The 13,289-nt window shown below is 38.7% G+C and overlaps 1 protein-coding gene across 1 annotated transcript; it reads left to right on the top strand.

Moving 5' to 3' along the window:
* The first annotated feature begins 4,010 nt into the window (after positions 1-4,010).
* Positions 4,011-11,752, top strand: gorab (golgin, rab6-interacting). The gene is made up of 5 exons (XM_085387113.1): positions 4,011-4,192; positions 4,298-4,622; positions 7,011-7,112; positions 7,299-7,439; positions 10,397-11,752. The coding sequence occupies exons 1-5, from the start codon at positions 4,138-4,140 to the stop codon at positions 10,797-10,799; spliced, it is 1,026 nt and encodes a 341-aa protein (XP_085243239.1). The 5' UTR covers positions 4,011-4,137; the 3' UTR covers positions 10,800-11,752.
* Positions 11,753-13,289: the final 1,537 nt, after the last annotated feature.

Raw genomic sequence — 13,289 nt, 5'->3', positions numbered from 1 at the left:
ACAGAATAAGAGACACACTGTTGAAGAGGGATTAATAATAATTAATGACTAAATTCAGAGTGATGTATAAAACCAGTGACTGAAAAAGGTGAGTGAAGAAGAAATACTCATCAACGCAACAGCCTAAGCCTATTGCAGTGTAACCAAGGGAGGATTCAAGATCAACTGATCTAGACCTAACCATATTCTTTAGAAACAAAGGAAAGTTTTAAGCCTAATTTTAAAAGTAGAAAGCGTATCTGTCTCTCAAGTACAAACTTGGATCTGGTTCCACAGAAGAGGGCCTGAAAGCTGGAGGCTCTGCCTCCCATTCTACTTATAAGTAAGCCCGCAGTGTGAGAGAGAAGTGCTCTTAGAGAATGTTTGAGATTAAAAGGGAGGTTCGAGATTGGCCTATAACTAAAGATAAACATAAGATAAAGATTCCTAAACTGTCGTGGTACTTGGGAATTGTACAGTAAAACTGGAGGAAAGCTTACGTTTCAGCAGACTACCATACATACATTTTTACTTGGTTACGCTCATCATTCATCCACGAAATTAGATACAATAAAATAGCAAATATAATAAGATAGCAAAAATAAAAGTATAAACATACATAAATACAGTTCTGCTAAAAAAAAAAGATATTGCACTTTACAAAAGAAGGATATTACACTTGTTGGTGGGTAGCAGAAGTCGTGGAATGTGGGTGTTATTGAATATTGTGCCATGTTGCAGCTGTGGTGTTTTGTACTAGATATATTGTTACATTTGGCAGCATTGATAAACATTGTACTGAGTATTACACAGGAATATTGCAGACAAGGGGTGGTAAGTGAAACCCAAATAGCTGGGTGAAGTGATGTCTTTTTAAGTAACGGTTTAGTTTACTGCGATCTGGTGACTTACAGAAAGGCAAACTGCATTACAAAAAGTTACAAAATATATTTTGCATAAAATTTTTCCCTATCATTGTTAAATAGATTAACATTATTACTGCATATGTTTAGAGTTGAGCTCATTTACTTGAATATAAAGTTACTTTAATAATATATAGTTGGCGCTAGCGTCCACTCTCCAACATTATCAGACTTTTCCTTGCTGATCTAATAAAGCAGTTGTTAAAAACATCTCCTCTCCTCACTCATGGTGGCCAATGTGGGTAGCAAGAGGACACTCATCTGTTAAGATGCTTAAATACTGAAGCTTGTTTACTTGTTAATGCTAGCTGTGTCTCCATATGAGGCGCAGACCATAGCTGATCTCAGAACAGTAAAAGCTGAGCGAGCAGCAGCTCACATAGCAGACAGGTCTAGCCCGGATCTGGTGTCAAGCTGGCACTGCTGGCTGACTTCTGGCATGGTAACTGCTATGTTATCCAGATATGGGCCAGCCCTGGCGTAGATAGCTCTGTTTTTGTGATGGCATGCCACATCTGGCCTGATTATGGTTTGGTTTATGTGGCCCAGGCTCATAGAAAACAGGTCTGGCCTGGATCTGGCATCAAGCTGGCACTTCTGACTGACTGGTGTCATGGCTGAGTGTATGTCAACAGATGTGGGCCAGGTGTGGCAATGATGGCAATATTTATGTTACTATTTACCTATTTTAGTTAGAAAACCCAAATGCCATTTTGCAGTAATATACTGCTATGGTAGCCAATGTTTCAAACGCAGGTTTGACAGGTTTGACAGGTTTGTGAGTGTACACTCTAGCTCAGGAGGTAGAGCAGGTCACCTACTGATCAGAGGGTTAGTGGTTCAATCCCTGGCTCCTCCACTCTGCCTGAATGTGTATGAATGTAGTTAGGAAGCACTCAGTTTAGAGAAAGTGGGTGAATGTTGTATAGAGTGCTTTGAGTGATCTGCGAGAGTAGAAAAGTGCTGTGTGAGATTCACTGTCTGAGTTTTGTCATCTTACTTTTGCACTATTATGTTCTGGCACATGTTGTTATTACATGGCTTGATTAAGGTACACTTTAGGCTGACATCTGGGGCCAGAGCTGAAACTGTTCTGCCAGCACAGGGCCAGCAGTGTCTCTGAAACTGGCCCATGGCTGCACACAACTTACTCATGGCCCACATATTGCAAAGAATGACGGCCCTTTGGTGGCCCAGATCTGGTTTGCCAGAGGTAATCCACACATAGGCCAGCACAGTGTGTCTCCAACTGGCTTTGTGCTGGCCCATGTATGGGCCACCTCTGGCAAACCAGATCTGGGTCACCAAAGGGCCGTCATTCTTTGCGGTATGTAGGCCATGTGTAAGCACATTGTGTGGGCCAGATCCGGGCCATACCAATTTTGCTATGGGGGAGTTTGCCACGCAGTCTGGTTTCCCATCAGATTACTGCCAAAGACCTGGGGTTTATCCACAACCCACATGCACAAAGTACAAGAAAGAATCTCCTGGCCTCTCCGCTAGCCCCCAGTCATTGTGAGCTGTACCTGGCTACACCCTCAGTGACAGAGACATTTTTCTATAAGACTGAATTAAGCACAGCTTTCAGCGACGTGTAAACGATGGATGCACATATTAACTGAGAGGGGATTAGCTTTATTGCAGCGCTGTCTGAGATAAAAGGAGAGAGATCGCTTTACTTCGGAACTGTTTCATTCATGACTATTTTTAGATTTGACGCTTGTCCTGACTGAACCTGGTTTAATTACTGCCACCTTACAGACATGTGGTATGTAGGCCATTAATAGAAAGACTAATATTTAAGATCAAAGTGTTAATTAATGGTAGGACTTCTTTGAGTGTGAGTATGATTGTTTTTTCTCTAATTGTTACATTTTTTCTTGAAGAAATGTATTAAGTCACAACTAGTTACTGTGAGAGGAAAGTTCAAAAGAGTGCTAACTCTTTGTTACCCGGGCTATAGTACCGAAGAAAAACATGGGGTTGTTCTTCTTTTCTTGAATCAGTGATACAAGTAAGATGTCCCAACTTTAGGAAAGCCTTTGTTGTTATTGTTATTTTTCCTTTGTTTATGGAGCAACAAACTCTTTTTGCGGGCTAAATAAAGATCTTCTAATTTAGTGAGATGCCATTTCCTCTCTAACTTACTGTTTGTCTGGTTTAAGGCGCACGTTTGAGAGTCATGCATGGGAGTCAAGTGCTTTTAATTTGAAGCTTTATTTTCAGTGGAGCCACAGTATCGAGGGTCGTATGCAGTGAGGATGTAGCACTACTAATGAGATAACTGACTTCTGTGTCGGCACATGGTATTGAAGAGAGTAACAATGGGGGAATTAAACATCCTTAATATAATCCTTAATATCCTTACATTTAGTTTACTTTCTGAAAGATGCCTACTGTACTGAAATGTATTCCCCACTGCTGTGTGAATTTTAAAATGTTATTAAGAGAGTATAGCCCTGTAGCCTTGTTCATCTTGCTGACGTAAACTCTGTTTTTGAATTAATAAATGCATGTCATGGCTGTAGATACTTCAATGAAAGTGTTCCTCATTTGGTGAGATATTTTCAGGAGAGTTTTTTCCCCAGAGAAGAGAAAGGGAACCTTAATCATCCACTTCAGTTGCCTTCCATAGTATTCCCATTCATTGAACTTGCAAGTGCATTCTTTAATTTTAGGAAGTAATCAAATTGTTGTATAAAGTCCTACAAGTTTCCACTAGCTCTCAGTTTTCTTTTGTTTTGTTTTGTGATAAATAATGCATCCTAGGACGTGTGTGTGTGTGTAAAAAATCAATTAATTGATCAACAACACTTAATGACTATCAAGCCACAAGCACAGAGCTCAAGAACATTTTCAGTCTGTTGATCAGGTGTTCAGAACGTTGCCTTTTATCTTTTTTATACAAATGATATTAAGTTGCGAAGATAAATAAAATAACTCGAAGCACATTTTAAGCTCATCAACGTATAATTATCTAAAGAATATACTGATATTATTCTTGTTGATGATCTCAATTAGATTTCAAGTTAGTTCTTTCTTCTTCGTTGTTTTAATGCAGGCGATATGTAGGACTTCAATTTCGTGGGTCTTTTTGGGGTCCTTGACGTGGCATTAATAAACAAAGATGGCGGTGGCGTTTACACCTTCGTTGAACTTTACTCTGAATTAAAAACTTTGTAGTCTTAAGTAATTTGAGTATTTCCTACATGTGTCTCGTTAGGCGAGTTGCAAAATGAGCGGTTGGGCCGGTTTTTCAGACGAGGAGCTGCGCAGGATACAGCAAAAGGGTAAGCTAACCTTTCTTGAGAGTCGGAACACTCAGCACTTCATTCTGATATTTTATTCCTACTTCTTTTTTTTTAGTAGTAACCATGGTCACGTGTACTTTTCAGACTCTACTGTATCTGCACCTCCAGTTCGGGGTCGAAAACCAGCTTCAGGTAACCGGAGTCGGCAACAGTTGCAGCGAGAAAGAGCCCTGCAGTCAGCAGCCCAGAAAAACGTAGGAGCCGAGTCACTGGTTCTTTCACGCGAACAACAACTCACCAAACCGTCCCCGAGGGAAGAGCCTAAACCCACAGCCCCGGCGACAACACCCACTGTCAAACAAGAGGTGCAGCAGAAGCCCGCTATAATGAAGCACAATGAAAACGACCAACCGACTACAGAAGAAGAAACCCCAGTGGTTAAAGAGCTGGATAAGCAAGAGATTGAATTGTTAGTATGATTTTGTTCTCACGTGCACTGTAAAGATGACAGGTAAACTGACCAATATTTACATAGTAGGTGTAATACCAGGGTAGCAAACATGCCCAAGTATGTAAACATAATTGTGTGTTTTCATGCACATGCTGGGACATTCTGTGCTCTTCTTTGAGACTGTATCACAGTGAATCAAAATATACAAATAGATCCAAAATTTGTTGGACGAAAACACATTTTTTGCAGTTTTACCACAAAGGATTTTAAAACAATCAAGACGTGATTGAAGCGCAGACTTTCAGCTTTGATTAATAACATTTTTAGAAAAATTTATCATCAACTGTTTAGAAACCATACCCATTTTTATGCATACCCATATGGAAAAGATATATATAAATCTTATAAACTTTGTATCAGTCTTGTGTGAAACTTGTATAAAAAGCATATAAGTGTGAAAACAGATATAAGATCCCTTGAAAAATTATATAATGAAACTTCTATGTTTTGGATACTTACTAAAACAATGTATGAAAGTAATGCGAAAGTGGCCACTTTCATGAGTAAATCACATATAAGTTTTTACTATTTCTTTTCCGTATGGGTAGTCCCCCATATTCAAAAGCTCAAAAGCATTTGGACAAATTTAATTTTAAATATAAGGATAATTTTTAATAATTGGAAACGGTCTTTCTGCATATTTTTATCTGGTTGTCTTTCTGATACAAATTCATGCTGATTTTATTTAGCCAAAGAATTAATTTTCAGCAGGCTCTTTCAGATGTTTTTTTGGTAAAGTCTACTCTGGTCTTCTTGTTCTTGAATGTAATTAGTAGTAGTAAACCTTTGCATTTCCCCACATAAAAGTACCTCTTGATTTTAGACGTTGATAATAATACCCACCTCCTTGGGAGTGTTCTTGACTTTGTTAGAAGTATGCAATGCCCCCTTAATAATGTAGTGGTGAATGGGTTATCACGTAACTCCTCCGGCCAGGAAATGTTGACATTGTTGAATGTTGACATTCAATCGTGACATTGATTTGAAATCATATCAACGGACTCTAGTTAATACGTCTTTAAAAATAAAAGTCTAGGAAAGTTTTTCATATATAAAGCTAAAATTTCACAGCAATCATTATATATGTCATTGGGTTTCAGAGACAGTCCTGCAGAAAATGTTCCAAAAAGATTAGTAGCTGAAATTATCCTTCTGTTAAATCCATTAAAATAAATTGAAGATCTGCGCTTTGGTCACATGCAGATTGTTTGATCCAAAATCCACTGTGGTGTTGTACAAAGAGAAAACTGATTTTTTTTTTTAAAAAAATCTCACTTTGTCCAATAAATTATGGACCTAACTGTAATTCTGTATATTTGGTTTCTAGCAGTGATTTGTATCATTAATGTGTGTTGTGGTTTTGCGTGTATCTGCAGTCTATCTGGGTGAGAAACAAAACTTTAACTTACCACAGTAGATGGCTCCTCTCTGCCCCAACTTTGCGGCTGGATAATTAGCACTCATCAGTGCTGTATCAATGTTTAGTTAATGTTCTAGTCAAACATAAAAGTGATGGTTGTGGAAAATAAACGCCTGTGCTTCTGTATAGACAAATCATTGGAAATTATTGATTTCCATGCTTCCAGGACACAGGACTTGTCAGGGTATCCTGTCATTGTAACAGTGGCTGTGGATCCTTTGGTTCCTGTGGGTTTCCAAAATATGGCCTCTATGGAACAGACTTGTTTCAGATTTGGAACAGATTTAGATGTGTGTAGTTTGGGAGACCTGTAAAAACTCTGGGTTCTTTGTCCTGCTCCTTTAACGCTTCCTGAGGAGTGTTTTTTGCACTGCAAGTGTTGAACTTTCTTGCAGAAGCAGGACGATTTTGCTAGGGACTGTTGTTCTCGTGGAGGGTGTGGAGCCTTGGTTGGTGGGTGATGTGGATCAAAGTGATATCCACAAGAATGATGCATGATTCTTTTGGTTATCTTTGGCTGTCAAAGCAAGCATATTATATGATGCATGTGATTTGAGTGATGTATAAATGACAGTACTGTCGGTCTTGTACACATGTGGCTCACATTTCATTAAATTCATGCATACTACCTCAGCACTGTCCACATCTTACTCAGTTTCTCTCTTGGATGAATAAGGTTTCTCTGATTCAGATTCTGATCTGCACCAGATACTTGGAAAAAACGGAATCAGAATATCAACACACAATGATCAAAATCTTAATAATAATAATTTGCCAAACCCATACCATAGGGTGCTGTTGTGTTTGTAAATTAGAACGATTTTGAAAGACACTGCTCCTTTCAGAATCCTGATGTTTTTTGTTTGGTCTTTCTGAGATGAAATTGCAAATGCATTTGTTTAAATTCTCATTTTGTGTGATGGCAGACGGGAAAAGACGCGTCTGGAGCAACTTCAGCAAGAGCAAAAAATCATCGAAGAGAGGAACAAACGCAAGAAAGCTCTGCTGGCAAAAACTATCGCTGAGAAGTAAGTGTGTATATATAGTTTCATTCTTTTGATCGTTGTTATGAACACAGAGGCTCAAAAGAGGCCCCCTTTAAATATCACTAGAGTATCAAGTCAACATGATGAATATAAATGTGCCTCAAAACTGCAACGATTAAGGTCAAGGCAAAAAAACAATATGTGTGAATGGTTTATTATTTTCCACAGATCCAAACAGACTCAGGAAGAGACTGTAAAGCTAAAGAGAATCCAGAAAGAGCTGCAAGCCCTCGACGACATGGTGTCTTGTGACATTGGCATCCTGAGAGGAAAGATAGAGCAAGCCAGTTGGGACTACTCAGCTGCAAGGTAGCCTTAACATCAGGAAAAAATATAAAAGAAAGTGTCAGTAAACCCTTTTCCACAGCTGATGTGAATTTGTCACAATATTAAAAGCACAGATGTGTTTTTAATGACTTCATGGCCCACCAGTACACTTATGCCCAATTCACACCTGGTACCTGTGATGCAATCACATTAGTTAGGTCACACCTTAGGCATTAGAATGCATCCACACATGCATGTCAGTTGACCAGTTGAAGTGTCACTCTCCACTAGGGATGAATATTGACAAATTTCCTTGATCCCAATGCAAGTGGCTGAAAATAAACATGGAAATGCCAAAACTGCAGTTCCTCCATTCAGCTGTTTTTGTTCAACTGCTTATCACCTGACAGTAACTCTGCGCTACAGACCATCCAAGAATTTTGTGCTAGTTTTTCCTGAGTGAATTTTTAATGATTTTTATTAGTCTTCTACATCGTGCTGATTAGCAGTACTGTGTATGTGAACCTCTGTAGTGAATCTGCACAGTTTAAAAAGGCAGACTGCTAAATAAACTTGCTAGTGTTATCCCTCGAAGCTTGGTTTAGCAGTCCACCATCTGATCTAAATACAGGCAGTCCTGGCTTTCAGAAAAATCATCATGGAAACAGCCATAATACAAGTGTCGATGATTCAAAATGCAGAGTCTGAATCGGTGGGTGATGTTACAGTGACTTTGTTTTTCTTTTAGATACAGTATGGATATCAGTGCCATTATAGATTGTGGTTATATTTCAGATTGTTGTAGACCATCAAAGGTTGTTTTTAATGTCAACACTTCATATGGGGCGATCGTGGCTCAAGAGTTGGCAGTTTGTCTTGTAATCGGAAGGTTGCAGGTTCGAGCCCCGGCTCAGACAGTCTCGGTCGTTGTGTCCTTGGGCAAGACACTTTACCCATTGCCTACTGGTGGTGGTCAGAGGGCCCGGTGGCGCCAGTGTCCGGCAGCCTCGCCTCTGTCAGTGCGCCCCAGGGTGGCTGTGGCTACAATGTAGCTTGCCATCACCAGTGTGTGAATGTGTGAATGACTGGTTGTGTAAAGCGCTTTGGGGTCCTTAGGGACTAGTAAAGCGCTATATAAATATAGGCCATTTACCATTTCATTTATTCTTTGCCCTGAGTCAGATCTATATATGACACAGTGATGAGAGTGGAGATAAATGCTGTGTGAAACAGCCATTGGAGCCTTAGCGTCACGTTGATGTTCTTCCTGGAGCCTCTCCGAAAACAGTTTCTGCTGTCATTCAATTTGTTGAACAGTAACTCCTAAGGGGTGTGTTGCTTTTTATTGCTTTTATTTTCAAAAGTATAAATTCTTGCTAGTACAGGCTGTGCTTTGAAACCATAGAAACACTGCCCCCTACAGTACTCGTGTAACCTTTCACAATATATGCACCATGCAGAGGACAGAACAGCTAAAATCATGAGTCATTTATCATGAAATACAGGAAGTTAAACCTGTATCTTGTATTATGGTGTTTTACTTTCCCAGTGTAAACAGTCTTCTGTCCTGTGATATGGTAACTCTGTATTTGTCCTAGTTCATGAAGCTGCAGCCTGTCATGTAGTGACATTAGCCCTGTATCATTACAGGTGTTTGTATAATGAAAAGACAAACCCGACCTTCACACACTCGGTACACTGGATTCTGTTATGATTATGCTGATTTAGTCAGTTGTTAAGATGTTGCTGAGATGCAACATAATAGCTAGAGGTGAAATTTGATTTTTGGAAATGTTTGCCATCATCTGGTTTGTTACCACAGTGTTTCCAAACACCATGTGGTCTTCTGTCCTTTGCAATTAAAACAATATTTCTGCATTCAGACATTCTGAGAGAATAAGCATCTGCTCTCAGCGGGTTACGAGACACTGCCAGTACAGTCTGTTTTAGTTCAGTCACCAACTCTGCATGTCATTTTTTTGCATTCATTGAAGTGCACGGTGTTCCAGACATAATAAGCACCAAATGAAAGAAAATTAAAAAAAAAAACCTAAAGTATATGCAAGCACTGCTGAACTGACCTTTTTGTTAGTTGCCGAATAAGTAAAGTGTGTGTGTGTGTAGTTTCTAAACATTAATTTTAACAAACTTCATCATCAAACAAATCATCATCTTTTCACCGTCCATGAACTCTGGTCTCCAGTATTTGTCAGTCCCAGTATCAATGATTGCATTCTGTGAAGACATGCCCTCACTGTGCCTCCGACTGACTAGCGTGTATTGGTACAGTTAGATGGTTAGGATAAGGCAGAATGGAAGACGGTCTTCACGAAATGTGAGAGAGGAAAATAACTAATGCTGTGTGCTGTGACACAGAGAGCAGAGAACGTAAGCTCTGTTCCCAAAATGGAGCAAAATGGAGAAACTTAAGCAGGCTTTTGATATTTACTCACTAAATGTAGAGTTCAGTAAGAATTGAAGTTATTAGTTACTGCGTTAACTTTATTTACTTTAGTCCATTATTTAATGTCACTATTAACAATAGAAACTGTTTTAGATGAATTGTTAAGAAATTACTACTTTTACTACTATATACAAGTCTTTGACTTCCTGGAACCAGAATGTGTTTATTTGTTGAATCATTATTAATTTAAGTTTGAGTTTTGTTTATTCTTATATAAATTCTCAGGATTGTTTTTCTTGAAAAATGTTGTGAACTCCATTTGTGTTCCTAAGTGGTTAAGGTTTGACAAAAAGCAGAAATAACAAATGAGCACATTTCCTAACACATTGGTCATATGTCCAAGGATATTTGGTCATAGCACTTATGAAATATAAATGAACATACTTGGATCTTTTTCAGCACATATTCTAAATAAAATAAAACAGTTACTTATTCGTGAGGGAAATTGAGCTCAAAAACAGCATGTCATTTCTGAGTGTACTGTTTTGATCCTCTTCATGTTTCTTAGTCATTTTCTTCTCTTATTTCTCCACAGAAAGCGTTATGAGAGGGCAGAAGCTGAATACGTGATAGCCAAGCTGGACCTTCACAAGAAAACTGAGGTGAAGGAACAGCTGACGGAGCATCTCTGTGCCATCATCCAGCAAAATGAGCTGCGCAAAGCCCACAAGCTGGAGGAACTGATGCAGCAGCTACAGCTTCAGGCTTCTGAAGAGGAGCTGGAGAGGCAAAAGGAAGAGGAGAGGAGAAACTTAGAGGTGCAGAAAGACGTGGAAAAGGAAAATGGCTCTGTGGAGAGTCAGGAGGTAAAGGTGGAATCAACTAAAAATTGTGGACCTAAAGAGAAAGAGACTGTGAAGGAAGAGACTGGAGATTCTGAGCAAGACTGTAAAACACTAGAAAACTGTCTTCAGAGTGAATCTGTGGCTGTGTCGTGAGGCAATCTTAATCTGTTATGTGCTCTATAAATATCTGTTATATACTGATGGGTGACAAATTGTACAAAGATGTTGTATCAAGTGTCTGTATCAAGGTGTTGACCATCACATGTGGGCAGAACAGCTGATGAGATTGTGGCGATCACTGCCACACCTCAGTCTAAAATGTAATGACTGTTGAGGCCAGAGCACACGAGTCACGTCATTGTTATCATCTAGTTAAACATGGCATTTGCATCAAATAACTTTGTACTGTAACTATGACAGAAAATTATTCCCCACAGCATAGTATGCCTGTTTAAAATCAATACTTATTTTATTTTTTTAAATTACAACTTTACACTGACAAGACAGACGGATCGCTAGCAAAGCATCGTTTCCAGATCGACGAAGGGGAGGGAGAAAAAAGACACAATACAAAGCGAAAAACACTTACAACATGATTCTCCAGCTGATAAGTTTCCCATGTTGGCATCCTTGACAGCCTTGGTTAATACAGAAGAAGCATCGTTATGTTTTGGGTTGTATTTTTGTTTTAAAAAGTCGCAGCTCATAGAAAGCTGTATGTTACTAACACGATTGGTTAGTCTGAAAAACTCATGTAGCGAAAGCTCACAGAGAACATCTGGTCTGATTTCTGGTGTTATGTGTTTCACACATTTTTTATTATTATTATTTGTGAGGCTGCTTCTATTTAATTGTTTAAACATTGAGAACTTTACCTCCTTTTGTTAAATAAAGAGTTTGTAGAATATTAATATATCGGGCTTGAGAAACACGAGTACTGTATCCCCGCTGGCTTTGAGTGAAATATTTAAAGCAATAGACTGGCCAGAGTCGTGTTCAGTTGCTGGGTAAATCGAAGGGTATCTTGTAGCTGTTATCTTCAGGTGTGCACTTTTATGTTTGTGTGTGCTTAAAAAGCAAAGTCCTCTTCTTCCATACATGGTTTTCCATCACATCTCTGAGCATGGGTCAAATTCAGAAGATGAGTGTTTTTGATTGTTGTGTCTTTGTTGTAAAAGTGGAAGGACTGGTTGTGTTTACTTTGCAGAAAGCCGGCGTTTCATGCATATGGAGTGAGGCATTAATCATTAATCCCTTTCTGTTCTGAATACAAACTGTCGTGACTTATGTGTTGTAGATGACGCTATTTGCTGGTGCTGGGCTTGTATTTCACAAAGCTAGAACTCTTGTCAGTTCAGCTAAGGAGCAGTGGGCTTGCACGGTAAGGTGATATCTGTTAATGTATGCTCTCAGCTGCATGTGTTTCTGCATACTCCAAGCTTATCTTTTCTCTTAGCGTACATTTTTGACAGCGTGTCAGAAAATGTATAAGAATCTAATGTAAATGTAAATCTATGTAAGTGAAAATGACCAAAGTCTGATTCATTTGTGTGTTCAGAAAATACATAAAGGCTATTTAAATGGGGTAAAAAAATATTTTAAAACATCATATTTTAGAGATGTACAAAAGGGTAATATTTTACTAAAATAAACTTTTTTAAATTGAAAATATCCATTTGTATTTTCTTTGCGTTCATCTTTTTTGGTAGAAGGTTATCTACAGAACTGAAGCTTGCTGTGTGGGAAGGAATTTACAATGTGACCACTTTGGGTCTCCAATCGCTTTCTCAAAGTTTTTCAAAGTGCAGTGTTTTTGTATACTGCTTTGAGATTTTACAGCTCCCCGGTCACATCTGGCTGTCTGAAGGGGAGACCGTAAAAGCAGCTTTTTAATTAGTCGGAAGGTTTAAGTTCACAGAAGGAGAGTGACCACCGTCCGTCTGTCCCTGTAGAACCTCTAGGATTCTGTTCCCAATTACCCAAATGAACTAAAACAGATTATTATGTCATTTTTTTTGAGCATCCATTTAAAAATAAAATGTAATCTAGTGTACTCTCATATAGGCTATATAACTCGGCTATTTTGAATTGTGCATTTCAGGAGTATTGTAATTTTATGCAGCTTCATACCTCTATACTGATCTTTATACTATATTTAGGAGGAAAATATTGTCATTTTTAATCCACATAAATGACTCCCCTGATTCACACTATGTACACATAAAAATGTCTGTCATGTCACTTTGGTCTGCAGTAGAATCTTGAATATCCTTAAAGTAGTGTTTTCAAAGTTAATCGCTAAGATAAATGCCGTTTTCAAATATGTCCTAAGTCACAGCTCTTTATCTGTAAAACATTCTGAACTGACTCTTACAGACTTTAGAAATGTAGCTCAACTTGGACCGGCTGCATCATTAAATGCTGCTTCCATCTATGAGTAGCTGTGGCAACATGAGAGGGTTGGTTAGTCTGAAACGCTGTCACATACCAAAAGCTTGCAAAAAAACATCCGGTCTGATTTGTAGTTTGTGTAGTCACTCAGTCAGATCGTTTGATCTTTCCAGGGTGAGTATTTCACACAAGTAAAAATGACATAAATAACCAGAATATACAGTAACTTTAGCAGCATGAATGCAACCATTT

Source organism: Rhamphochromis longiceps, linkage group LG17 (genome assembly GCF_057381845.1).
Source record: "Rhamphochromis longiceps isolate RC_006_pf linkage group LG17, R_longiceps_female_GT1.1, whole genome shotgun sequence".
In the NCBI taxonomy this organism is placed as follows: Eukaryota; Metazoa; Chordata; class Actinopteri; order Cichliformes; family Cichlidae; genus Rhamphochromis; species Rhamphochromis longiceps.
This window is presented reverse-complemented; position numbering and strand designations above follow the sequence as displayed.